At 39.8% G+C, this 27559-nt stretch overlaps 2 protein-coding genes and 1 long non-coding RNA gene across 3 annotated transcripts; 1 reads left to right on the top strand and 2 right to left on the bottom strand.

Annotated features, from left to right (window-relative positions):
• The first annotated feature begins 869 nt into the window (after window positions 1–869).
• Window positions 870–11820, top strand: RNF139 (ring finger protein 139). Its single transcript, XM_037501948.2, has 2 exons — window positions 870–1069; window positions 9626–11820. Exons 1-2 carry the CDS (start codon window positions 889–891, stop codon window positions 11461–11463), a joined length of 2019 nt encoding a protein of 672 aa, XP_037357845.1. The 5' UTR covers window positions 870–888; the 3' UTR covers window positions 11464–11820.
• Window positions 5116–9215, bottom strand: LOC129145266 (uncharacterized). The gene is made up of 4 exons (XR_008550568.1): window positions 8329–9215; window positions 7168–7407; window positions 6376–6504; window positions 5116–5754 (listed from the first exon to the last, which is right to left on the bottom strand). It is a non-coding gene; the product is annotated as an uncharacterized LOC129145266 (long non-coding RNA).
• Window positions 11821–11835: 15 nt separating the features above from the next.
• TATDN1 (TatD DNase domain containing 1) lies at window positions 11836–27392 on the bottom strand. The gene is given in 6 exon segments (XM_037501973.2): window positions 11836–12474; window positions 15223–15349; window positions 17470–17540; window positions 23680–23756; window positions 27182–27225; window positions 27313–27392. Coding segments are annotated over 6 exon segments (456 nt in total). The 5' UTR covers window positions 27353–27392; the 3' UTR covers window positions 11836–12377.
• Window positions 27393–27559: the final 167 nt, after the last annotated feature.

The following is a 27559-nucleotide window of genomic DNA, read 5'->3' as shown; positions in this document are numbered from 1 at the left end:
GGGGACTAGGAGCCAGAGGCTGGGCTGACTTTAAGTCACAGCAGCTGCTATTAATCGCAATGTCCTCAGTTCTGTCCACTTGGGCGGGGGGTAGGAAGAGTTCGGTACAGAAAGACAAAAGGGGGGGCTGCTTTCTGGGTGGGGTCTGTCAGGCCCAGCCTGAGGCCGCCTGGGGCGCGGGGCAGCCCCTCCCGGGCGCGGCCTCCACGTGGGGCGCCGGAGGTGTGGCGGGCGGCGCCCGGGGCGCTCCTCCCCCCAAGCAGCTCTGAACCTCCTTTACTGGGCGCTAATAAAATAGCGAATTATTTCCGTCCGCGGAGGCCGGGCGTCCTCCCGGGCCGGCAGCCCCCCGGCGCGGCAGCACCCCCTGCGCTGCGCCCCCGAGCACCGCCTCGGCCACGAAGGCCGGCAGCGCGGGTCGCGGGAACCACAGCAACCCTTCGCTACGCCTGGCGTGATGACGCCACGGCGCGCGCCCCAGCGCCCGATTATGACGCAAGCCGCGGCGCGGGCTCGGCGATCTCGCGTGACCGCGGGCGCAGCTTCCAGGCCGCGCAGCAGCAGCAACGGCAGAGGCAGGCGGGCGAGGTCAAGATGGTGGCTCCGCGGGCGGGGGAGGCGCTGGAGGGAGGAGGAGCCAGGCCGTAGCCCGCCGGAAACACCGGCGCCCGGACAACTCCCGGGAGCAGCCGCCGCCGCCGCCCGAGCCGCCGCCGCCGCCTGCTCCAGCTCGAGCGCCGCGAGCGGGCGGCGGGGCGGGCTGCGTGAGGCAGGAGACGAGGAGGGCGGGGCGGAGCCGCCCGCCCGAGCCCCCGCCCCGGCCGCCGTCCCGGGCCCTTCCCCGCGCGGCCCGGCCGGGCCCGCCCAGCCCCGGTGTGGCAGCGGCTCATGGCGGCGGTGGGGCCCCCGCAGCAGCAGGTGCGGATGGCCTATCAGCAGGTCTGGGCGGCGCTCGAGGTGGCGCTCCGGGTGCCCTGCCTTTACATCATCGACGCCATCTTCAACTCCTACTACGACTCCAGCCAGAGCCAGTTCTGCATCGGGCTCCAGATCCTCCTCCGGCTCCTTGGTAAGGGGGTCGGGTCGACTGCGCCCCGGGACGGCGCTGCAGGCCGAGATGGGCCTTGTGGAGGCCGTGGGCCGTTGTGTGCGTGTCTGTCTGTCTGTGGGAGCCAGTTTCTCCCCCATCTGGGCGTCTTTGCAGGGTGAGGAGAGGGGCCGGAGGTGACAGGAGTCCCGGAGTTGACAGTGGGCCGATCCTCCCGGCGGGCCAGCCCTCTGTTCGTTTTTGCACCGGAGTGACGGCGGGGGGAGGAAGCGTGGTGTGAGAGCCGCGACCGACTCTCCCTGCTGTTTCCCTTGGGGAATGAGTGTTGGCTTACCGCGTCCTATGCGACAGCCTCGGAAAAACAGCACCAGTGCTCGCCCCGATCTCGCCTTGTGTGACCTTGGACTTCTCCAGCCAAGGCCTGGGCCTCAGTTTCCCCCTTTTCGAAAATGCGGAGTGTATTGTCTCTTCTGTGTGCATGGGGTCCACATAATCGTGTCCTGTCTGCTGGTAAATGACATCCAAACCAGAGAGACAGGATGTCGATGTCAGACCATTTACCAAAAAATCCTCATGAAGAAGGCGATCCATACCTAACGAGGCCTAAAATTTCCCATGAATGAAGAAGGAGGTCTTGAAAATGACTATCAAAACGTGGCTAGCAAGTGATGAGACTTTTCCAAAGTATACTTCTGAAAATCTGTGTCTTTGGTGCATATGAGTGGAGTGTTAAAAGCATCTTTTATTTCATTCCCCATCTTATACTTTTGTCTCCAGAGTGAGAAGCATTTATGTGTAAAATAATTGTTTAAAGTAATTGAAACTTGGCAATTTTCGTTGATGAGGTCATTCTTGTGATCAGTTTTTAGTAGGCTAGTGCTTTGAAGTGTTGCTGAGGACAGCCTGATGGTGAGATCCTTACCAAGCTTGCCATCTGTTGCTTCCTCCAAAAAACTGGCAATAAATGTTGAGTTTTGTTCTGGCAATAAAAAACATTTTAATTTGCTTGGAATTTGCTCTGGTAGTATCTATCCTAACTTTAAATATATCCCTGAGTGATAGGTGGTATTTCCATTCTACAAATGAGGATACTGAGGGTCATAGATGTTAAGTGTTTTGCTCTTGGTACACAGCAAATAAGTATTTGCCAAGTTTAAAAATCTTGACTTTAAGGGTGGTTCATTTTCCTCTTCAGTACAGCTGCAGTCCAGAGACAAAATCATGCTTGGTCTTAAAACTAACATATGTGACTGTGATGTCTTTAGCACAAAACTTCTCAGTAACCGACCAGCTCCTTAATCCCTGCCATTCCTGCTTACCACTACAAAAGTGTACTGTTCTCTTTTGTTGTGGCAGAAACGAAGCTATTTTGAGGGGACTCACATATTCATCCTGTAAATAGAGTAGATAACTGCCCTAACTGTTCTTACCAAGGTAACTGCAGTTCTTCCCAGAACCCCTGTGGGAAGCAGGGGCTTTAATGCAGTTTGTAGTTTAAGAAAATTGAGCAAAGTAATCTGGTATTCTTTGCATTCCATCCATGTTTCTAATTTTTGTAGTGAATCATGGAAGTTTGTGTTTGACAAACTAAAGAGAATGTGACTTCAGGTGAAATACCACTCTGTGGCTTTTTCTTATCTTGACCTTTTTGAGAAGATGGACAATGATGGTTTCTCTCAATGACGGATTATTAGGACAATAAGTGAATTAGGCTCTAAGCTCTTAGAAGAGTACCTAGGGCCTAGTAAGGGCAATTTAGATGGTAGCCTTTAGTGAGCTTGATAACTTGTAAAAAAGGTAATTTAATACTACTATTAAGATCATATTGTGTTACAGATGGATATTTTGGTCTTTTGGAGGCATCAGCAAAATGTGGGTGCTGTTTATTTGAAAATTTGATCCCTGTCTATTCTATGGGTCAGACTTAACGAGAAACACAAAGTGTTTTTCAAATCTAGCATCTGACTGCTCTTTGCATTTTGCCAGTATAAATTTGCTAATTTTTCACATTTATAAGGAAGATAACTTTTAAAAATTGGATTTGGTGCTAAAAATTAACTCTGAATAAAAAACAGTTGTCTTAAATATTTGAGAGCCATTTAATGAAACATCACGTTACTGAAAGTGACAGGTTTGTGTGTAAAAAATACCAAAGGACAGTTGAAGTTGTGTACCTGTTTTTTGAAAATAATTATACACTTCTCAGTACTGTATGCAAATTTTAAAATTTGTCAGTCTCACATTTTTCTTTAAAATAGAATTGTAAAAATGGAAATATATTCTCTAAATAAAAGGTATTTGGTATGTAGTGTCTGAAGAATTCACTCCCCTCCTCTCTGCCTACAAAAAAGTACAACTGTACTTTCATTTAGTATCAAACTAATTTGCAAATTCAGCAGGTGAGAAAATAAAATCTCATTTTGGAGATCCAAATCTAATCATAATATATAGCATATATTTAGGAAGTGTTATATACTAAATGAAATGCAGCCCAGTGCTGCATAATGCTGAATTAACAACTCTGAATCCAAGGCAGAAAATGCAAGCATAGGAGCCTGTTTTTATTAGTGTTACTCATACGGTGTTAATTCACTGAGGTAGAAAGTTCTTTCTAAACATAAAAGAAAATTCAAAAGTTACAGGGGAAAGTTGATAAATTTGAGTGCTTAAAAAAAAAAACCTCATAACACAGCTCTTTTAAAAATCCCTAAAAATGACAAAGAGGGGAATGTTTGCATCATGAGATTGAAGTCTTAGTAAGAGTTGTACTGCCAATAAGAAACATTTCTCTCCCCAGAGAAAAATGGGCCCAAGATAAGTAGTTCACAATAGATGAAATGCAGATGGTCAAGCTACAGAAAAATTAGACTTATTTGCAATTAAAGAAATGCAGTCAAAATGAAAATTCACTTAGATTGGTGAAGAGCTCAAAGTTTGAATAAAAACTTGTTTGGCAAAGATATGGGAGAAATAGATAAGGTTACACAAATTTCAGGGATACAGCTGCATACTGATTTGTGTGTACCTCCTCATATGTACCCCCTGGAGTTTGTGCTGTTCCCACTGTCACATGGTACTGTCCCTGAAATTCGTCCTATAGCTTTTGACTCACAATTTCAGTTCTAAGAATTTGGCCTCAAGATGTCTTTGCACCAAGACGTTGGGCAAGGATATTCATTGCAGCATTACTGTTCAGTAATAACAGAACAGTATATTGTTAATCTAAATGTTCATTCATCAGGGTTAGCCATACAGTGTTAGTGACAAGAATGTACAATTCTTATCAGGACTTCAGTCTCATATGATGCAAATATTTCCCTTTCTGTCATTTTTAAGGATTTTTAGAAGTATTTTTGGTGTTGTAGAAAGAACTCAAAACCTGTGATGTGAAAAAACAAAGCTAAGTGCCAGTAATTGTGAAAGCTCAGAGAGAGACTAGGGGTTCTCAGCAGTGACACTCAGCAGTGACACTTGTGGAGGGGACAGTTTTTGTTGGAGTGTTGGGCTGTTCCTCGGAATTACAGGATTTTTAGCAGGATTTCCTTCCTTTCCCTGTTAGATACCAGTAGTGCCTCCACTCCTCCTTAGATATTGGGGGAAAGATACTGTCAAGTGACCTCTGCTGGTGGGGAAGGGGCATCGAGACAGGCAGCCAGACTAGCAGCACACACTAGAGAGCCCAGAAACCTTGCGCCCGTGCATGTATGGAAACTTGATTGATTGTGTTCCACAGGTAGGATCGAAGTATGTCACGGTAAATAGAGATGTTTAGTAATTGTCTAGTTAGTCATATGGAAAAAATTATAGCCAAGTCCCTACCTTCCCTGTGAGTATATAAACAATTCTAAGTGGATTAACACCTAAGTGTGAAAAACAACTTTAAAACTTTCAGAGAAAATAGACAACATTGCTTTTAACCTTCATGTAAGGGAAAAGTTCTTAAAAATATGTAAAAGCAGGTGTATAAAATATTGATAAATTCAGTAATAGTGAAATTTAAAACCTGTTGAACAAGACACAACGTCAGTAAAGTGAAAAGACCAGTCACATACTTGTAGAAGATATGGAAAAGTGACACAGATTTTGTAATCCAAATATTTTTTCAAATGCCTACAATTCAGTAAGGATAGAAAAAGCAACTCCAAGAGAAATGAGCAAAAGACTCACTGGCAGTACACAAAGGAGGAACCAGCTGACGGGTAGAGTAAATTGAAAGATGCCCTCTTTGATAAGTAGTCAGAAATGCAAATCTAAAAAAAAATTTTTTTTTTTTTTTTTAGTGCATGCCTTTTATACACAGTTTTCTTCTGATTTGTCACAATAGGTCAGCCAGCCTTTGCCACAATAATGTCTGCCGTAAACACTCCAGCACCACATCCATCTGAGGGGCACTCCTGACTAAGGCGACAGGTTTTACCGTTTAGTCCACCTTCTAACATTTCAGGACAGCCAGCTCAACTTCCTTCCTCTAGGGTTTGATCTTCCTGGGAGTGGTGAAAGACTCTTAGCACCACGCAAGACGAAACGAAGAGTGAACTCCTTTTGAATGTTGTCCTCAAAGTATGTCCATCTTCCACTTGCTGGCCCATAGCAGTCAGTCTTTGCTGATGAGGAGGCACTCCTCCTCCTGGGGCATGTTCTGTTACATCTGCGGGCTCAGCCTCAGGAGTGAAAGTCTCCCCAGTAAGGGTTTTCACAAAAACTTGCTTTTTTGGTGGCAGAATCGCCAAATGGCGGATTGCAAAAGAAGCAGAAATTCAAATTTTAAGAGGTTAAATACCTGTAGGGTTTGACTTTTTTAAAAAAAGCCAACAAAACCCCTTCAAATATTTCTTTTTTTTTAAGTAACAGTAATTTTTTAAAAAGGTTTGTTTATTCATGCATGCAAGAACTGGGGTATAGGACAGAGGTGCAGGGGGTCCTGATTCACCAGAGACAGAGCGGGGAGCAGAACAGGCAGATCCACTGAAACACACTGCTGAGGGGAGCAGCGGGCGGGAGAGGAGAGGTCTGTGTGGGTCAGCCACACAGACCATGTGGGTCAGCTCCCTGGCCGGGGATCAAACTCATGCTGCAGTGGCTGGCGATAGCTTGACAGCACTGAGACTCAACCCCTGTGCCACCAGGGAGGCCCCTTCATATATTTCTTAATAAAAACATGCTTGTTAAAGTCTCAGTTTAAAGGCAAAATTTTGGTTCTAATAGAACACTTGAGTCCTTTCTTTCCTAAAAAGTTTGATAGAAAAATTTTCTTTATGCTCTAGTTGATCAGGTATGTTTAGAGATGAATATTTCAGGATACTTACTTGATCCTATGCTTCACTCACCTGGGAGGAAGGTGGGCCTCTAGGGTGTCGAGGTGTTTTCCACATCTTGCTTTAGATTATGTTTCAGAGTTATTTAAGGTACCTGGAGAATTATAAATGTTCTCCCTTTCTTCCTCCTAATTTATAGTCCTAAATATCCAGAAAAGATTTATGGGTATGAATGGACTTTACACATAAAACACTTAAACTTGATTGTGTAACATGCGTGGTGTTTGTGTTTGCTTGCTTTTTGCTTGTTTTGGTAATCCAAATTGAAAAGGCCCTGAACTCTTTCATGAATTGACTCCATTTATAGCTTCAAAAGCTCCTGAATTGATTTGATACCTGCCTCTTTTCCTACTTTGAGAACTTGAGTGAAACTCTCCAAAAACTGGAGAATTTGAACCCAGAGTTGTGATTTCAATTACTTTTATTTTCTGGTGTCCCAGGGTGGAAGGCAGCATTTATATATAGCCTTGATATGTGGGTCGCTCATAAATCCTACTCAGAAACTCTGTCCTGGTGCTTAATTTTCTTAGGCCTACTGGGTAAACACTAATAGTTTTATGTCTCAGTTGTGAAAATGCTGTGAAAACTTAGTGACACTATTCCCTAAAGGCTACAAGAGGACATGCTCTACTCAGGAGACTTGTTACTTGGAAATTTGGCTCCTCCCGCCCCCCCTTAAAAATGGGAGCTGATTCTTCTGACATTCTGTATGTAAGAGCATGGGTTTCCAAAAACATTTAAGCACCCCATTTATTAATACATGCAAACTTTGGGTAGGGCATTTGAACAGTTGATATACTGTACCTGAAATCTTTGGTCATCAGTACTTCTTGGGGGTGTAATTTAATCAAAGAGGAGTATCAACTTGCTGGAACACATTCGAACTGTGAGGTTGGAGCCTCACTACATTATTTGCTTGTCCTATCACATCACACTTCCCCCTTTTTTCCTTTGCGGCAGGTTAAACTCCATTTCTGTACGAGTATTTCTAAATCCCAAATCATTCCTTCATTTGTACGGAAAAATAAATTTCCGGGGTGAAAACTATTATAATGAAAAAAAGTTATAAATTACAGCAAAGTTCATGAATATTCACAGGCAAAGATTAATTTACCACTTTGGGAATAGCAAACTGACAAAAACAATATGTAGTCACTGCTTGATTTACGCCCTTTGAAGTAGCATAAAATGGAATCAGTTATTTTGGTTTTGACTCACCTTAGGTTAAGGTTTGTCTCCGGAGTATTGTTTTTCTTACAGGGAAAGCAAGATTACGTAAAGCATACAAAGGTGGAGTTAATTCTCTTTTTTTGTTACCTTCTTTAGAAAGGCTTCCCAATTCTTTGAAAAATTGAAGTCCATTTACAGTGAAAGGACCTATTCCCAGCTGTCACCGCTGGGAGACAAGGAGCGGCCCTCTAGCTTGGTGCATGGGGTGGAAGGGGGTTTGTAGGAAGAGGACTGTGTCTTCCAGTTAATTGTGTTCTTTTGTTCTCTTTTTCACAAATGGCCTGACACAGGATAAACTGTGAAGTCCATGGGCAAACTCATCAGTTAGAGGAACTCATCTTTGCTTTTACACAAAACAGATTGTGAAATGCCCCCACTGTAACTGTAATATGCAGTGTCTTTCCTGATTACATGCTGAGTTACGGTGGATCGAGATGTGTGTTTAAATTTGTTTTCTTCTTTTCCTTTACTTCAAGCTCTGGTTTTTCAGCTTTTGTCTTACCCTTTCATAGGTTTTAACTCCCAAGCAGGATGTTTTATGGTTGCTTTTAAAAACAATTCAGAATTTGACAGAAACACTGATTCTCCCAATGAATACTAATTGTATTTATTTTTACAGACTATTTTGGTATCTGTAGATGTGCAAAGGAGGACCCTTGCTTGCTATCGAGCATTATGTGATAGGGTAGATGATACCTACTCAGATAACCACAACAAAGATGTAGTATGTCTTACCATGTCTGTAGGTGTGCTGAAGGAAGAGTCAGCGCTCAGAGGAAACGGGTCTGTAAGACTTGGACCCTGGGGGATTTTGGGAAGCAGAGAAGCTGGTGGATTTGGAAGGAAGTTGGCAGTGTGTGTGTCCGCTGGAGGGACGCTGCTCATTGGATACTTGAATGCTGGGACAGGGAATTTGGATTTTAGTTGATAGTAATTTCAGAGCCACTGCAGCATTTTGAGTAGAGCGATGAAGTCAATTTGGTGATGACTTTGTAGGTGGATGTGGACAAGATGAGCTTTTAGAGACAGACTTAATAGTTTCCTGAGGAAAAGGGAGGTACAGATGTTAGTAGAATTTGGCAACTAATTGTTAAAAAAGTTTGAGAGTCTAGGGCTAGAAGCACCATTAAGAGAACAGTAATGCTACTTTTTTTTGCTATTGGAAATCACAAAGAGCTGTTTGAGAGGAATTAGGTTTTAAAGATTTGAAGGTTGCCATTGTATAAGTGGAACAGGTGAATATTTAATCTTGCTTAAAAACATTTGCCAGAGCGCAAAGAAAGATGGTGCTGGATATGCATTAACTTGTGTGGTGTTGATTTAACACCACCATCTTCTTTTAACAAGATTTGGTCTTAATGGCTGTTAGAACATTGCAAAGGATTGGTTATTTGAAGAAAAAAGATTCAGCATTATACAGGGTAAAGGGAACTTGGAGGACATACGTGAAATCTGTAGAAAAGTATGTAGAGGAAAAACTGAATTTGGAAATGCTCAAAGTTAAGGAAAAATAAGATCCACCAGAAATTCATTTTGAGGAAAAAGAGGAAGTGTATAACTTAAACTTGACATGCAAAAGAACACTACTACTTAACAAAAATAATCCAGTAAAAACAAATTTTTTCTTGGTTATTTTTAACTCAGTTTTTTGTAATGAAGCATTTTTAATGATTATGAAATTATAAAGGGCATGTTCTTTCAAGATTTAAAAACTTGTTATAATGCGTGAGTCACTACAAACTCCTCTTAAAGATAGTTTAATGATTTGATGTTTAGACTTACAATACTACTTGTATTACATTGGAAAATAGGAAATTAGAAAATAAGGGATGAGATTTAAAAAAATAAGTTTGGCGCAACTTTAACACAAACTTTATTTGCCTTTGTCAATGAATATGTCTTCAGGCTTCATGTTCATAACTTTGAAAATATTCATATTTCCTAATTAAAGGAAGAACGTCCTAGCCCGTGGTAGAGAAATACTCTTTAAAATGTTTTATTCAAAAGACCTTTTTTCTTTTTTTTTTTTTAGGTCTATTTGTATCCAGTATTGTTCTGATTTTGTCACAGCGATCACTTTTCAAGTTTTACATGTACAGCTCAGCCTTTCTCTTAGCTGCAACGTCAGTGTTGGTAAATTATTACGCTTCTTTGCACATTGACTTCTATGGTGCCTACAACACATCAGCTTTTGGAATCGAGCTGCTTCCTCGGAAAGGCCCTTCACTATGGATGGTACTCATCGTTCTGCAGCTGACATTTGGAATTGGATACATCACACTACTCCAGATTCATTCCATCTATTCACAATTAATTATTTTGGATCTCTTGGTTCCTATAATAGGTTTAATCACAGAGCTACCATTACACATCCGAGAGACTTTAGTTTTTGCTTCTTCCTTGATTCTCACATTAAATACAGTACTTGTCTTGGCAGTGAAACTTAAGTGGTTTTATTATTCCACAAGATATGTTTATCTTTTAGTGAGGCACATGTATCGAATTTATGGATTACAGTTATTAATGGAAGACACATGGAAGAGGATTCGTTTTCCAGATATACTTCGAGTCTTTTGGCTAACAAGAATTACAGCTCAGGCTACAGTGTTAATGTACATTTTAAGGATGGCAAATGAAACTGATTCCTTCTTTATTTCTTGGGATGATTTCTGGGACCTCATTTGCAATCTTATAATTAGTGGTTGTGATTCTACACTAACTGTACTGGGCATGAGTGCTGTAATTTCCTCAGTAGCCCATTATCTGGGCCTTGGGATCTTAGCCTTTATTGGCTCAACTGAAGAAGATGATAGGCGGCTTGGCTTTGTAGCACCCGTTTTATTTTTTATTTTGGCTCTGCAGACTGGTCTAAGTGGACTGAGACCAGAAGAAAGACTTATTCGCTTAAGTAGAAACATGTGCCTTTTATTAACCGCAGTCCTCCATTTCATCCATGGAATGACAGACCCTGTGTTAATGTCGCTCAGTGCCTCTCATGTGTCATCTTTTCGTAGACATTTTCCTGTGCTCTTTGTCTCCGCCTGCCTGTTCATTCTTCCCGTCTTACTGAGTTACGTTCTCTGGCATCACTATGCACTAAATACATGGTTGTTTGCAGTGACAGCCTTTTGTGTTGAGCTCTGCTTAAAAGTAATTGTTTCTCTCACTGTTTATACGTTATTCATGATTGACGGCTACTATAACGTCCTCTGGGAAAAGCTTGATGATTATGTCTATTATGTTCGTTCAACAGGCAATATTATTGAGTTTATATTTGGAGTAGTAATGTTTGGAAATGGGGCTTATACCATGATGTTTGAGTCAGGAAGTAAAATTCGCGCTTGTATGATGTGTCTCCATGCATATTTTAACATCTACTTACAAGCAAAAAATGGCTGGAAGACATTCATGAATCGTAGGACCGCTGTTAAGAAAATTAATTCACTTCCTGAAATAAAAGGGAGCCGCTTGCAAGAAATAGATGATGTGTGTGCAATCTGCTACCATGAGTTTACAACATCTGCTCGTATCACACCATGTAATCATTATTTCCATGCACTTTGCCTTCGGAAATGGCTGTACATTCAAGATACTTGTCCAATGTGCCATCAGAAAGTGTACATCGAAGATGATATCAAGGATAATTCAAATATATCTAACAACAATGGATTTATTGCACCCAATGAAAATCCAGAGGAAGTTGTAAGAGACGCTGCTGTTGCTGCTGCTGCTGCTGCTGCTGAATCTGACAGGGAGTTGAACGAAGATGACAGTACAGATTATGATGATGATGTGCAAAGAGAAAGAAATGGAGTGATTCAGCACACAGGTGCAGCAGCTGAAGAATTTATTAATGATGATACTGATTAAAATAGCATTTACTAATCATTGAGGTATTTGTTTAAAATTCAGTTCATCCAAAACGGAGTAATATGCTTCACTTTAATGTGTAACCAAGCACAAAAACAGTATCAATGTTGAATCTGTGAATGGTTTTCCGTTTACTGTGATGTGCTACTGTAAATATACCTCTTTAATTACTTCTGGTCTCTTTGGTGACCTATTTAAATTTGTGTACATTATTGTACATAGAATAAAATGTTTTCACGTTTTTATGACAAAATTTGAACAAATAGCTTTTTAATAGATGTAATAATATGGTGCGTCAACTGTGCCAAAGATTCCTCAATGAAAGTATCTCTCTCTAATTCTGGAACGTAGTTTTTCTTTAAATGGGTGGGAAAATGCTTCTCAGAGGAAACTGCATTAAATCAAGGAAATAAAATAATTTGGACCAAAGGATAAAGGCTATACATGAAGTATTTTACAACTCAGGAAAAAAGTCTGCCAGAAATGATTGAGACACTTTTTTGAAATTTGAGAGTAGCACTGTAATTGAGCCGGCTTCGAAAGTCATGATTCAGAGATTGTGTGAGTAAACTTTGGTATAAACCAGAATGTGCTAATTGTGTAATTTTGATGTAAAAATCAGTATGTTTGTTAGCCGTTCTGTGTTTGCAGCACTGACATAACATTGTCCTTTAGACTTCTGAAGAGATTACAAGATGAAACACTTGGGGGTTTTTCATTGTTTTAAACTAAGACATTAAAGGTGGTGATATTAAAACAATCCTGATCTGACTTTATGGATAAAAATGAGGGTGATGGTGTACAGCAATATATAACGTGTCTTTAAATCCAGATTCCTTTTTTAAAACTTTTGATATACTTTACCATGAAATTTTACAGACATGATGTAAAATGGAAGATATAGCAGTTACATGTCAGGAAAAAAATATTTTCATGGTGTTGTTATACAGTGTATTGGCTAATTCCAGGGGATCCTCATCTCTTACTGCTGACATTATCTCCAGTATTTGACTAAAACAAAACCAAACCAGATGATTAAATTTCCAAGCACATCTTTTCCACATAAAGATACAAGTTTAAGTATCCTAAACTTATTAAGCAGTAGTTTAACAGGTATACGGTTTTCAGCAATATCAACAGAACAGTTAAACTGTTAGGATACTTTAAAGTAATTAGAGACAGATTTCTGTGTTGTCTTGCATATGACTAGAGCCAAGAATCTGGTTAAAATAAGTCACAAGACCAGCCTATATTACATGTGCTACAATTACGGACTTTACACAGTGGAAGACTCCTTTTAAACTGTGGGTCAGAACACATATACTAGTAGGTCGTGATGGGCATTTAAAAAGTTTAAAGGAAAAGTACACTACACATGTACATGTGTACCGAGTCACACTGTAGGTCATATGGGAAGAGAGCCAAATTGTAAAGCCACTGCTTAGAGACCTTTAAAGATAGCAAGAAACTGCTGTATTTTCACTAGCTCAATGACAGCAAAGAAAGTTAGAGGTTAGTGGAACAATGGTTAAGGGGGGTTGGAACTTTCTCATCCGTACACTTTTTTCCCCTGAAAAAGATAGCTCAGGTGTCATCAATTTCTCTTTCTATAATAATAAAGTATATATTAAATGAAGTGACTAATTTTTATCTGACAGTCAAAATATGCTAAAAGCAATTAATGATACATTTTTCTTAGTAAATTACAGAATTTTCCTTTATTAACAACTTGGAATTAGAATTTACATGCATAGTAATGTGTAAAATCAATGTTTTCTGTCACTCAGCTCCAGTCCTTGCTCCACATTGACGTCAAACAATGACTGCTTTTAAAAAGAGAAACGATACTTTCCTGCTTAAAATCTGTCAGGTCCTGATAAAATCTAAACTAAGATTGGCATAAAAGAGGCCCTCACAACTGGCTTCATTTTGCCTTTCTTCCCAGACTTATCACTTACCTCACTTTCCTGTACATCCTACTTTCTGCCACACTAAATTCATTGTTTCCCCAGAGCACCTAGCCCTTCTGCAGTCTGTCTTTGCTCCTGCAGTCTGTCTTTGCTCAAGGTGTTTGCCTTGGTCTGGCATAACTCCCAAGTGTACTTGGAAACAGTTGAAATGTCACCTTTATTTCCCTGCAAGTTAGGTAGTTGATATGGCCCATAGATCCAGTCATACATTCCTATCTACGAGGGCACTACTATCTTGGACTTTAACTTTTATGTGTTTACTTGCTCCAGGATGGCAATTCTTAATCTTCCCTTGTTTACTTCTTTATCCAAAGTACACACAAGTACCAAAACTCATCTAGTGTAGCCTTAGTAGCTCGTACCTTCCTGACGTAAGAGCTCCAAAATGTGTTTCAAGGAACTTAAAATTTTAGGAGGAAACATAATAGATGGAGTTTGATTAAAATGGATTTGTAAATGAAGATTAACTTCTAATTAGTAACTAGAATTAGACTAGAGACACTGCTATTTTTGAAGTATCATTTAATACTTTTCAGTGTGCAAATGTTGGTTTTGCGAGCTCTGCCTATATTCAACTCTGGTATTAAGGATAGCAGCTGATAATCAAGCCTCTTGGTTCTTAATGGTCTGCATTTTAGAAGCACTTTAAAATTTTGTCATGTAAATGTGCAGTCAAAGTCAACAGCTTAAGGCAATATAAAAAATTGCCTTAAGCAATATAGAAAATTGCAACTGGTTGCAACTATATAATGCTTTAAAATGACTGCTGGAAAAACATTTCTTGTTTTTAGTGTCCTGTTCAATCTCCAAGGAATTATTCAGACATACTGTCACCTGATTGAATTTGCAAGTTATATTTCACAAAAATTAGGAGTGATTCCTTACTAACCAGAATTTAAATATATTCCTCAACCCTGCAGTTTTCAAAAACATTTGGTTTTAAAGTCTTTGCCAACACTAAGTTATTAAAGGAAAAGAATCATTCCAATATTTTTACAGAATAATTCTGTAATTTTCTGTCTTGTGAATTTTGGATCTGGCTCTTCTAACCTGTTAAAAATTACTGAAAGATGATGCATATGCAGGAAGTTACTACAGTCTAAAAGCAAGAATTCATAATTTTTCTAAGTGTGTTATAAATATATCTGGTTGCCTGAACTGATACAACATATATACTGATATGATGTAGATCTAAATTATGTTTGTACAAACAAAAGACGCTGAAAAGGAGTAAGAAGCTTCTTAAAAGTCATAAAATGCCCCACTGTTCCTTGTTACAGGAGCCCTTCTTCACATGTGCTATGTATTAGCATAAACGATACACTTTGTGGGATGAGTGGGAAAAGTAAATTTTACAACTTCTCTTTTTGTCCAGAGGTTTAAAGAAGTATGTTCTTAGGTTTATTCATGTTCTCCAATCATTGAAAATACATATGTAATCAAAAAGGTCACCTGCTAAGATTGCAGTTTTGTAATTAGCAGGGAAGCTACAAGGCAAGAGAACTTTTAAACCAGGTGAGGTAAGTTTATGGGTAGCTTCATGATCTTCCCCTCTCCTACAAATTGATAAATAACCCAAATCACATCTTCTCTGGTGTGATATGCCACTTGGATTGAGAGGCTCTCAAAAGAGGAGCTGAGCTAGAGGTCAGGGGTAAGTTCCTCTACATCACTCATTACGTGGCGGTCTGATCTCCATTTAATATCAACCACCTTTAATTCCCTTGAATCCACTGACATTTACTGTTGACTTTAATGTTTTTTAAGACCATAAAATCAAAATACTTACATTATATGGCAGGGCTCATTTCTATCTTTCAAACAGTGCCTGTTTTCCCACTTCTTTTTGGTGGGAAATGAAGTCTTTACGTATTTTGATCCAGCATGTGTACTTTTGACTCCACACCAAGGTGCATCTAGGATTAAGCAAAGAAGTCTCTTATCTTTAAAAATTACTGTTAAATTAAAAAAAAAATCAAATCTATAACTTCTAACACATACTAAAACTGCAACAAAAAACAGCACAGTTCTAAGAAAAGCACGATAGAATCTTGAATTGTACAAACTCAAGTGCTTTACAAGACTTTTATTTTTTTCTGCTAACATCATTGATGGTGTGTGGCGCTTTAGAAAAGGAACCTAAAATACACTGTGATAGGAAAACATTTATTTTTTTTTTTTTAGATAATAAATTTTATTGTTATATTCCCCATACAATTGCAGCGCCCCCATTCTGACCCCAATCCCTCCCCTCCCGCCCCGCCCCCTAAAAGTGTCTCTGGTTCATAGTTTTTTGTTGATTTTGATTTTCACTTTTTTATAGTTATTCATTCTCCTGGTCCCTTATTTAAGTTTTCTAGATTCCTGCTATGAGTGAGACCATCCGGTATTTTTCTTTTTCTTTTTGGCTTATTTCGCTGAGCATGATCCCTTCCAGCGCCATCCATGTTGCTGCAAATTGCATGTGTTTATCTTTTTTGAATGCTGAGTAATATTCCATGGTATATATGTACCACATCTTCTTGATCCAGTCATCGATTTTTGGGCATTTGGGTTGTTTCCAAAGCTTAGCTATTGTAAACAGTGCTGCTATAAACATAGGGGTGCAGGTGCTCTTTGGAATTGATGTTTCTGTGTCCTTTGGGTAAATACCTAGGAGTGGAATTGCTGGATCATATGGAAGCTCTATGTTTAGTAGGTCCAGAAATCTCCACACAGCTTTCCACAGTGGTTGGACCAGTTTGCACTCCCACCAACAGTGCAGAAGAGTTCCTTTTTCTCCACACCCTCGCCAACATTATTTGTTGCTAGTTTTTTTAATATGTGCCATTCTCACTGGTGTAAGATGGTATCTCATGGTAGTTTTGATTTGCATTTCCCTGATGACAAGTGATGTTGAACATTTTTTCATATGCCTGTTGGCCATTTGCATTTCCTCTTCAGAGAAGTTTCTTTTTAGCTCTTCTGCCCATTTTTTGACTGGATTATTTTCTTTGTTGTTGTTGAGTCTCATCAGCTCTTTGCAGATTTTTGTGATCAGTCCTTTATCATTAGTGTTGGGTGCAAAAATGTTCTCCCAGTTGGTGGGGTTTCTCTTTGTTTTTGTTATTGTCTCTTTTGCTGTGCAGAAGCTCTTTAATTTGATGTAGTCCCAGCTGTTTATCTTCGCCTTCACTATCACTGCTTTGGGTGATGTGTCTGTAAAGATGTCTTTGATGTGCAAATCACGTAGTGTTTCGCCTATATTTCCTTCTATGTATTTTATGGTTTCAGGTCTTATGTCTAATTCTTTAATCCATTTTGAGTTGATTTTTGTGTATGGTGTGAGGTAGTGGTCAAGCTTCATTCTTTTGCATGTAGCGACCCAGTTTGATAGGAAAACATTTAAACTCTGCCTTTAGTGAATTTGAGAGTGGCTTTAGGTGCTGACCTATTTTTCTCATAAGGAACTACAATTGCTTACACATTTTATAAGCACACTTTAAACAAAATCATTTCGTTTTCACGACTCCCTAAGAAGTCATTCTTATTTCTACGTTCTTGATTTTACTAAAGTCCGTGTATATAAGCAGAGTCTTTTGTTCCAGAGTTTAGATAAAAATTTTACCTTCTAATCTTTTATTTTGAGGCAACATTATCTTTTAAGTTTAAAGTCTTAGACTAGTTTGATTTAAATTTCTGCATTTTATTTAAATAGTATAGTAGAATGAAGCCATTACAAAGAAGACTGTTAAAAAGCAAACTGACAATAGATTTAGAATTCTGAGGTAAAATGCTTAGTTAAGAGGCCTAGTTTAACCATAACTACAACCTCCTTAGTTTCCACATATTAAGACATCCGTTTTTAACTGCCTAGTTGAGTCAAACTTCTAAATTTGAAAAAACTGCTTGCACAAATATTTTTCCATCAATTGATAACACTGTCCAAGTTTTTCTGAAAAGTGTAAAACTGCTGAGGTTGAGCATATTAATTGTTGACTTTACTCTTTTTCTGTCTACTTGAAGAGGAAAATCAAGGTTCTAAAACCAAACTTACCTGTCTCAATCATTAGTCTTTCACTAGGTATTGACTTCAAAACTTCCAAATTAGCCTCAGTTTTCAGTGAGCTTAAAAAAAATGGTATTTACATATTAAAAGGTAAATTTAATGAATAACTTTTTCATATTATAAACTTGTCTAAAAATTTACAAAACCCAGATCCTAAACAAACAAACCAACGTGTCACAGTGGCGTGCTACTTTAGGAAGTGTTTGTACATTCCTATCCGCAGAGAATGCAGATTAAGAATTCCAACTGGGGACTGGCGGGGTGGGGAGGTTGGGGGGAGGATCCAACTGTTTATGTTTACCAACTGCCAATAAATTCTATCAAATCTAAGTAAAAATTTACCTTTCTTGAAAGAATTTGCTTCTCTGAGTAATTTGCCTAACTTAAAAGCCCTCACTAGCTGCCCAAAGAGATGGGCCAAATATAGATTCACTGGTATGAAGAATCAGTGTTAGAGGCTCAAAGTTTATGTTTCATGAATCACTAAAGAATTTTCAGAAAAATCACCTTCACTGTTAGAATTATGTGTACGGGTGACATTTTTCACAATCTTTTGAGTAGCCTGCATGGTGCACAGAATGAAAAAACATGGTACAAATGTGAACCCTGTATGTAGCCTGTGGCAGAGAACTAACCCTTTTATCTGTCAAACCCAGGTGACCCAAAGACCCACACACAAAGATACTTACTGTAATATGCCACTAAGTTCTAGGATGGTTTGCTAGATGTTGTTAGATGTTGTTAGATGACTAATACTGTCCTTATGTTACATTTTTAACTTCGCCATGTATTATAATTGTTATGGGAAATTTCAGGTACACATACAATAATCCAGAACCCCAAGTTTTTTTTTTTTTTTTTTTGTGGGACCCTCGTCGGCCAGGGATTAACCCACGCTGCAAAGGCTGCAGGCAGCCTCGCAACCCAGCACTCAACCACTGCACCACCAGGGGAGGCCCCAGAACCCCAAGGTTTTCATCAACCAGTCCCACCAAGTATCAACCCCTGGCAGATTCTGTCCCATCCACTTCCCCCACCCTTTCATATTATCTTGAAGGAAATCCCAAAGTATAGTTTCAGCATTTCAATGTTTATTTCAGGAAATATTTCAGCATGTATCTAGGCATTAAGGACTTTTTTAAAAAATATATAAGCACAATGCTATTATGTCTAATAAAAACCCATCTCTTTTATCAATATATCTAGTATTTGAAGTATTTCAATGGCATACATTCTCTCTAGGTTTGAGGATCCAAATGAAGGTCATACATAATTGATCAAGGTTTGCTAAATCCACTGATCTATCAAGCTGCAGTTTTTTTAAAAAAAGATTTATTTATACAAGCACTGGGTACAGTCAGAAGCGTGGGAGGGTGAGAGAATTTATCAGAGCCAGAGCGGGGAACAGAGCAGGCAGAAGGACCGAAGTACACTGCTGAGGGGAGCAGCGGGCGGCAGAAGAGGTCTGCGTGCCAAGTGGGACCCTTGCTGGCAGCCGGGGATCGAACCAGCGCTGCAGTGGCTGCAGGCAGCTTCGTAGCCCAGTGCTCAACCACTGCGCCACCAGGAGAGGCCACAAGCTGCAATTCTTTCAATACCTTCACATTTACTTTTTGAAGAAACCTAGTTGTTTGCCTAAAGAGTTTTCCAGTATTGATTTCAGTTCTGTGCTTCAGTTTGACAGGTTCCTCTGTATTTCTTATCAAGAGAACTATAGTACCAGAGTCTGGATCAGATTCAGGCTGGAATTTTTTGAGGGAGGGCAAGACTTTCACAGATGGCAGTATGAGCTTCTATCTAGAGGCATAAAAAGTCTGGTCATATTTTTTATGATGTAAGGCAGCCAAGCCATGGGTACCCAATACAAAAACTGCAAAATTTTGATATAATTCTATCAATCCTCCCATCTACTAACTAGAATACTTCTATAAAGAGAAAAATGTCATCTGCCTACTATTTAGGTATCCAGTGGACTCTATAGGGGTAAAAGCATTATGTCTTTATGTTGAATGTGCTGTTCCCCAGTTTCCTCCAAAGGTGCTAATATTTGAACACTGACATACATTTTTCATCTCTGAGGAGCTCTAACTTATGTTTTTTGTAGCATTCTGTTCATTTAATGAATGGTACAGCTCAAATCTCACTACATCAGGTTCTCTTTAAAGCTCATTTCCCTTATTAAGTGTTTCCTTGGTTTTCTAGTTACTTTGTTTTTTTTCCTGCCAGTTCATCTCATTCACCTCAAGGTCCTTGGCTATCAATTTATATCAACTTGGGTTGCCAGTGTTGGGTTTCTTCTTTTTTTTTGTAAACAGGACTATACTACAGCCAGGTCTCTGTGTAGGTTTCTTACTGGAAGCAACTTGTAGGATGGGGCATGCTGTGTTTAAGGGTGAGAGGGCAGAGAGCTAACTGTGAGGCTACTGGTTCTCTTCATGCTTCCCTCTGGAGCAATGTACTCATTCTAAGTTTTGGCTTCACTATACAGTGTTCAGTTTTTTTGAGAATTATTTTCCCCTTGAGCATAAATTCTTTCTGCTTTAGCACTTTGTCTATGGGAGGGCGTACTGGTGGTGATACCTTTCTTTAGGCCTTCAATCACTCTATTTTGGTCTATTTCTCACTAACTCTATGCCCAGAGCCTCTGAGATTTTTATTGGCAAAACTTGCTATCTCTGAGCCTCTTCAGTGGGTGAAATCTAAGCTCTCTCTCCAAGTTTCACTTGTCTCCCAGAAATCTATCAGATATTTCTCCACTAGCAAGCCTCCAGCCTTTTTCTTTCCCCTTCTACGTTTTCCTTTCTCCTATTTTATTTTAGTAAGATTTTAGGAATAATTTTATTTTAGTAAGATTTTAGGAATGGGAAGGAAATATGTGTCTAGTTTGGCTTAAGAAGCAGTTTTCCCCTAGGAAAAAATTATCTTATTTTCAACCATCTTAACACTTGGTCAGTACACACACACACACACACACACACACACACACACACGTACGTTTGATACGGATACTAAATTTAAAACTTGTCACCAAATTATCAAATACAGGCCTGCAGAGAGATACTGAAGACAAGCAAACTAATCCACTTACAAAGTTCAAGGAAAAGGAAGAACCAGGCATTTAAATAGGCTGGGCAAGGCAGGGAAGTGAAATGGGAATCTTTTGAAAAGTCAGGGCAAAGACAAGATGGGGCTCTCAGATTACTTTCCAGTGAACTGGTTCAGAGAAGACTACTTCTGCCCCCAGCCCTGTCCTGAGAGAGGGTAGAGTGTAGTCTCTGGAGAACGAACCAGAGACTGGAGGAGAGAACAACAGGCACAAAGACTGGGGCTGAGGCATGGGTTGCAGATTGGAGGCGGTGTACTGTGAGATCTTCTCTTTGACCCACTTGCTCCAGAACACAGGTACTTCAATGAGTCCCCATACCAGTTTTCCCGCGGAGATCAGAGGCACCCTCTCTGGAGAGACAACCACCTCAGAAGAACCAACATATGGACATTTCGGGACCTGGTGACAATCGGTTGGCAGCTAACAGTCAGCCAGTTGATGGGCTCTCTCATCGCAAAGCTCCAAACAGCTCTTTTCTCTTTTTTGAAATATTCAGCAAAGAGCTGCCTAGCAGGGCCTCCCCAGTGGCGCAGTGGGTTGAGTGAAGTGTAGCACTGTGAAGCTGTCCGCAGCCTCTGCAGTGGGGTTTGATTGCTGGCCAGCCAGGGAGATACCCACATGGCACGGCAGACCTCTCCTGTCTTGCCTGCTGCTCCCCTCAGCAGTGTCTTCGGTCCGTCTGCCTGTTCTGTTCCCTGCTCTGCCTCTGGTGAGTCCTCTCACCCTCCCATGCCTCTGGCCTGTACCCCAGTTCTTGAATAAATAAATCTTTTTTTTTAAAAAAAAGAGCTGCCTAGCAGCTGAAGAAAGCCACCATCATGACTGAGACAAAAGGATAAGGGGACACAGGAAACATAAATTATTATTGGGCAAACAGAAAATAACTTTTAAAAACTAATTCATATCTTTAAGGAGATGAGAAGATGTTGCATATACCAAAGATTATGGTAATAAAAAAATGTTTAGGGGCCTCCTTGGTGGCACAAGGGTTAAGTACCACACTATGAAGCAATCCGTAGCCTCTGTAGCACGAGTTCGATACCTGGCCAGCCAGGGAGCAACCCACACGGTGTAGCAGACCTTTCCTGACTCTCCTACTGCTCCCCTCAGCAGTGTCTTCGGTCCATCTGCCTGCTCTGTTCCCCACTCTATCTCTGGTGAATCCGCTCCCCCTCCGCATCTCTGGCCTGTACCCAGCTCTTGTATGCATAAATAAATCTTTAAAAAATTAATAATTAAAAAATGTTTAGAGATTGTAAACAAAAGCTGAAGTTTCATTTAAAAGCTGCAAAATGCAGCACTCTAAAGTAGAGAGAAAAGAGAGACATTGTAGAATAAAAATGATCGGAGTCAGCCTGAAAGTGTCAAACAGAAGAAGAAAAAAAATGGAGACTATTTCCCAGGGCCTACAGATGAGCCTTTAGCTGGCAACAGAAATGCAAAACGAATGACAAACTTCAGTGAAGCTTGATACAACCAGAGAAAAGAACTAAAATCTTCCACAGGAGAAAAAATAAGGAAGTCACAAGGAAAGGAATAGGAATCAGAATAGCAACTGACTTAACACAGGAGCATAAAAATGAAACACTAACTTTTCAGAGAAAATGATTTCTAATCTATAATCTTTTGCCTGGAAAAAAATGTCAATATGAAGTGGAAGTGTTTATTTTTTCCTTTCATTAGCTCTCCAGACAAATTTTCAAAAGGAAGAATAAAATAAATTTTTTTCAAACATATGTTTCATCTTTAAAAAATGGAATATAAAGGACCTAGCAGCGAAGAGACACTAGTTCAAACAAGCAGAAAGATGGAAGGGTCTCTATTAATGGAACTATTAGATGATCTAGACAGCTTTCCTTGTGTGGAAAACAGAAAAAGGTATTTAACTGAGCTGTCAAAAATGTGAGGAGGCTTCATGTTTTAAAGAAAGCCAAGTAAATAAAACATACGTTACTGCAAGAAAATCAGAAACTGGCAAACCTTATGGTTCAGCAGTCAATAATATTTACAGACATAATGAAACACTGAATATACATATAACCAAAAATTCAGGAATAACTACAGTGGAAGGAATAAGGAGGAAAAAATAGGGAGGGGCAGAGTGTAGAATATAAGAACTTAAATGCTCATATACCTTAATTTATATAGTGGTTAAATAGCAAAGTGGTTGCCTCTTGAATATGAGAAATGGGTTGGAAAGACTTTATAAGCCCTCTAATACTACTTGACTTTTAATACTTATGCATATATTCCTTTGCATATTAATTTATAGTACAGTCACATATTTAAAATATGAAAAAGTATCCAGAACATTTAAAAGTCTGAATTCTATAGCAAATAAGCAATTTCATGATTCTATTTTTTAAAGAGATCTTAGTAGAAAATTATGTCATCAGAAAAGTAATAATTTTAAGGAAATAAAACCAGTGAAGGGGTCACAGTTTACTTATGAGCTACGCTGACATCTTGTAAAGACTGGTAGAAACTCATCAAATTATTTGGAAGAAAGTGAGCCCAGGGACCCACCCGTGCTAGCTGACTGAATTGGGCACATGAGGTTTGGTGTGGTTATAATTGCAGAAAGGTCACCAAATGAGAAGCCAGAGGACCCTGGCTTCCACCCTTGGCTATTTTATATACCAGCTCCTTGAATTCAGTTTCTGGGCCTACAGAGACATACAAGATAATCATGTCACAGACGACCTCTTCTCCATCATCAGACATCACTTATGACTATGTACATGTTAATGACATGATCAAGAAAGTTTTAGTATATGTGCTGCTGAACCGAGCACTTGATCAAGAAAGTTTTAAAGGAACAAAATGAACTGAGAATAAATTGAGCTGCTAACCTTAACACAGATATTTTCCATTAATGGAACACAGGATAGTAGTTATAATTTTCAAGTTTTAACTTCTAATTGTCATGTACTATTCTTACACATATAATTACTGACATTCTTAGATCAAGGTCAATGCAAAACACACAGAAACTCAATAAAAATAATTTAAATCTTCTATCAGCAATTCACTGCAAAGTTTTTCTTAAATCTGCTAAAATTAAAAAAAAAAAAAACAATTTAAGAACTTACCAACCATTAAATCCTACATAGAGATCCAAGTCAATCAAAGCAGCTGCTGCTTCCTTGCTACCATCAAATGAATGCACCTAGGGACACAGAGGTAAGGTATTATTATATAACCAGGATGCTTTAACATTCTAAGCCTTTTTTAAGAGTTTATTAAAAAAAAAGTGAGAGAGAGCTACAGATACATTAGGGATTTTTGGACCACAGGGTTTCAAATACAGTAGCCCCTAAAATTTTTATTTTCTAGTCAAATTTCACAGTTAAAATCTGCCATCTCCAATGATCCGAGACAAGGAGTTGGCTAGCTGGACTTTCTCTCTGGCTGTGCCACGTCCCTGCACCAGCATTACCAGAGCACCTCCAGAGAAAGGGGCTGGAGGTGGGAGTCAGATTATTAGGCAACAAACATGAGGAAAAGTTAGAAATATTATAAAGCTATTTAAGATATTTTTAAATGTAGTTTAATTTTCCTGTTAGAAGATACTTTTTTTCCTAGAAAAAACTTTTTAGAGGCAAGTTTTAAGATCTATAAAAAGGTTGTGAGGGGCCTTCCCTGGTGGCACAGCGGTTGAGCGCTGGGCTGCGAAGCTGCCCGCAGCCCCTGCAGCGCCGTTGGTTCCCCGGCCACTGGCGAGGGTCCTACAAGGCGCGCAGACCTCTCCTGCAGCCCGCTGCTCCCTCAGCAGTGTATTTCTTTGTCAGTCTGCCTGTTCTGTTCCCTGCTCTGGGCAAATTCTCTCACCCTCTGCGCTTCTGACTGTACCCAGTGCTTGTATAAATAAATAAACAAATCTTAAAAAAAAAAAAAAAAAAGGCTTTGCTAGAAAGTCACCACCAGTCACTATACAATTATTTAAAAAAAAAAAAAGGTGGTGAGAACATTTACAACAGGTCTAAATATGTTAGTATCAATTCATCAGGCAAGGACTGAGATGGGGCTTCTCCTTGTCATAGAGGGGTGAAAGTGCAGTTCCTCACATGTTGGATGTACTTATGTAATCAAGACAAACAGTGTGTCATTAATACCAAGTCCAGAGAATTGTTTCTCAACAACGATGAAAACTGCTGCAGAGCTGCCCCTCAGCACTTCCAGTGACAAAACCGTGCCTCCATTAATACAGAAATTATTTTATTTTAAAGATTTATTTTTATTTATTTATGCATACAAGGACAGTGATGCAGGCCACAGCTATAGGGGGTGAGAGGATTCACCAGAGACAGAGTTGGGAGCAGAACAGGCAGACTGACTGAAATACACTGCCGAGGGGGGCAGTGGGCAAGACAGGAGAGGTCTGCTGTGCCCTGTGGGTCAGCTCCCTGGCTGGGGATGGAACTCATGCCAGTAGCGGCTCCCTGCTATCTTTTTTTTTTTTTTTAACAATTTTTTGAATTGCAATATTTTTTATTTTTTATTTATTTATTTTAATTTTTATTTATTTATACAAGCACTGGGTACAGTCAGAAGCACGGGAGGGTGAGAGAATTCACAGAGCCAGAGCGGGGAGCAGAGCAGGCAGAAGGACCGAAGTACACTGCTGAGGGGAGCAGCGGGCGGCAGGAGAGGTCTGCGCGCCATGTGGGACCCTCCTCTGGTGGCCGGGGAGCAGCCGGGGATCGAACCAGCTCTGCAGAGGCCATGGGCAGCTTCGCAACCCAGAGCTCAACCGCTGCGCGCGGGGGGGAGGCCACTCCCTGCTATCTTGATAGTGCTGAGACTTAACCCCTTGCACCACCAGGAGGCCCAATATTGAAATAATTTTAAATGTGATTCTTCAACAAGTATTTCAGAGAATTATTCTTTATTTCGCAATCTCTTTTTTAATTAAAATTGAACCCAAGTTGGATTTTTTGTTGCTGTTATTTTTTTTAACTATTATAGAATCATCCAATTTAATTCTTATTTAGAAATAAAGCAAATGGGCTAAGAGGTAAAGACTGAAGGCTATTAAGTGCCACCAGTAATTCAAGGGCATTAACGAAAGTCTCTCAGTTCCCAAGTGCAATTCCAAAAGAATAAGCTGGCCAGTATGCTACAAAAAGTGCTCAGTAATATCAACACCACAGCAACAGGAAACACACATCACTTGTAGTATAAACATTGATGCAGATGCTGAATAAAAACTTGAGAGACTACATAAAATGTCAAAGCAACACAACATGGGTACACAGTAAAGGCTTGGTACTGTTCCTCTTTCCTTAGCTGGCACAGTATAGAGAGTTTTTTTATAGCTGGATAACAGCTTTTTTGCTGGAGATCAATGAGGCTCTCCTGAAGATAGAAAATATGTATTTTCGAGCATTTTCTGAGGCAGATTTTCAGAGGCATTAATGATCCAGAAAAGATGAAAAAGCACTAGCATGGCCACTTGAGTTAAATGGTGGGCAGATAACACTTAGGGAAACAGCTCAACGCTAATGACTGAAATGACGAAGGCTTATTAGCACAGAAGCAGCAAACTACAGAAAGAGAGGCTCTAGATCACTGAGGTAATAGTTTATGAACAGAGTTGACAAGAAATTAAGAAGGCAAACCTGAAATGAATGTGAAAATTTTAAAATACTACTAAAATTAGTTTATATTTTTGCTCAAAATTTAATTTGAAGAACATTTAAAGAATGGCTGGTAGAAGCAGCAGAGAAGAAATATCCATGCACTGTTAAAATGTGTAGGGGTAAATCGATGGACTTTCTTATGACCAGAATTCTGTACTCAATTCTTGTACTCCAAACAGTAACTAATTAAAAGTATGATTTATGGGGCCTCCCTGGTGATGCAGCAGTTGAGCGCTGGGTTGCGAGGCTGCTCGCAGCCTCTGCAGCACCAGTTCGATCCCCAGCTGCTCCCCAGTCACCGGAGGAGGGCACACATGGTGCACAGACCTCTTCTGCCACCCGCTGCTCCCTCAGCAGTGTACCTCGGTCCTTCTGCCTGCTCTGCTCCCTGCTCTGGCTCTGGTGAATTCTCTCACCCTCCCGTGCTTCTGACTGTACCAGTGTTTGTATAAATAAACAAACAAACAACAAATGAATAAATAAATCTTTAAAAAAATAAAAATAAAAAAATGAAAGTATGATTTATGTTTGGATGACATCTGGCCCAGAGATCAAACAGTAAACTTACATGTACTTCAAATGAGAGAAGAGCCTTAACAAATTACCGTTACATGTGAATTACTTTAGAGGCCAATCTTTGTAATTACCAAGATGCTTTCATGCATCATACATTAAAAACAGCTCTTATACTGGGGCCTCCCTAGTGGCGCAAGGGGTTAAGCACCATACTATAAAGCAATCCCTCAGCCTCTCCAGCACGAGTTCGATTCCCGGCCGCAGACCTCTCCTGTCTCGCCTGCTGCTCTCCTCAACAGTGTACTTTGATCAGTCTGGCTGTTCTGTTCCCACTCTGTCTCTGGTGAATCCCTCACCCCCGCATCTCTGGCCTGTACCCCAGCTCTTGTAAGCATAAATAAATCTTAAAAAAAAAACAAACAAACAACTCTTACACTTACCACCCACCTACACATCGATCTCTGTTTCTTTTCATTATGTCTGTGAATTAAAAGAGAGAACTTTCAGCAAATAGCTTGATTTCTGCAAAATTTTTAAATTCTGAAAAAGATTTTAGCTTTGACTCACCTAAGAATTCATCATGTGAGTTTCGACAGTGAAGAAACATTGGCAATTTTGTTTGTTCTGAGAGTTCAAACTGTTTTTCAAAATATCTTAATAATGCAAAAAAGATTTCCTTGTTAAAATGTTTTTTAGCATGAGAAATACAATACATCGAGTGATTTTTTTTTTTTTTTTTTTTTGGGTTAGAGGAATTTTTATCCTCTAGAAATTAGGACAGAAATGTAGGATAAAATTAATTCAGACATTTAAA

Source organism: Talpa occidentalis, unplaced genomic scaffold, assembly GCF_014898055.3.
Source record: "Talpa occidentalis isolate TD23 unplaced genomic scaffold, MPIMG_talOcc4v2.1, whole genome shotgun sequence".
Lineage (NCBI taxonomy): Eukaryota > Metazoa > Chordata > Mammalia > Eulipotyphla > Talpidae > Talpa > Talpa occidentalis.
Note: the sequence above shows the minus strand (reverse complement) of the source record. Positions and strands in the feature narration are given on the sequence as shown.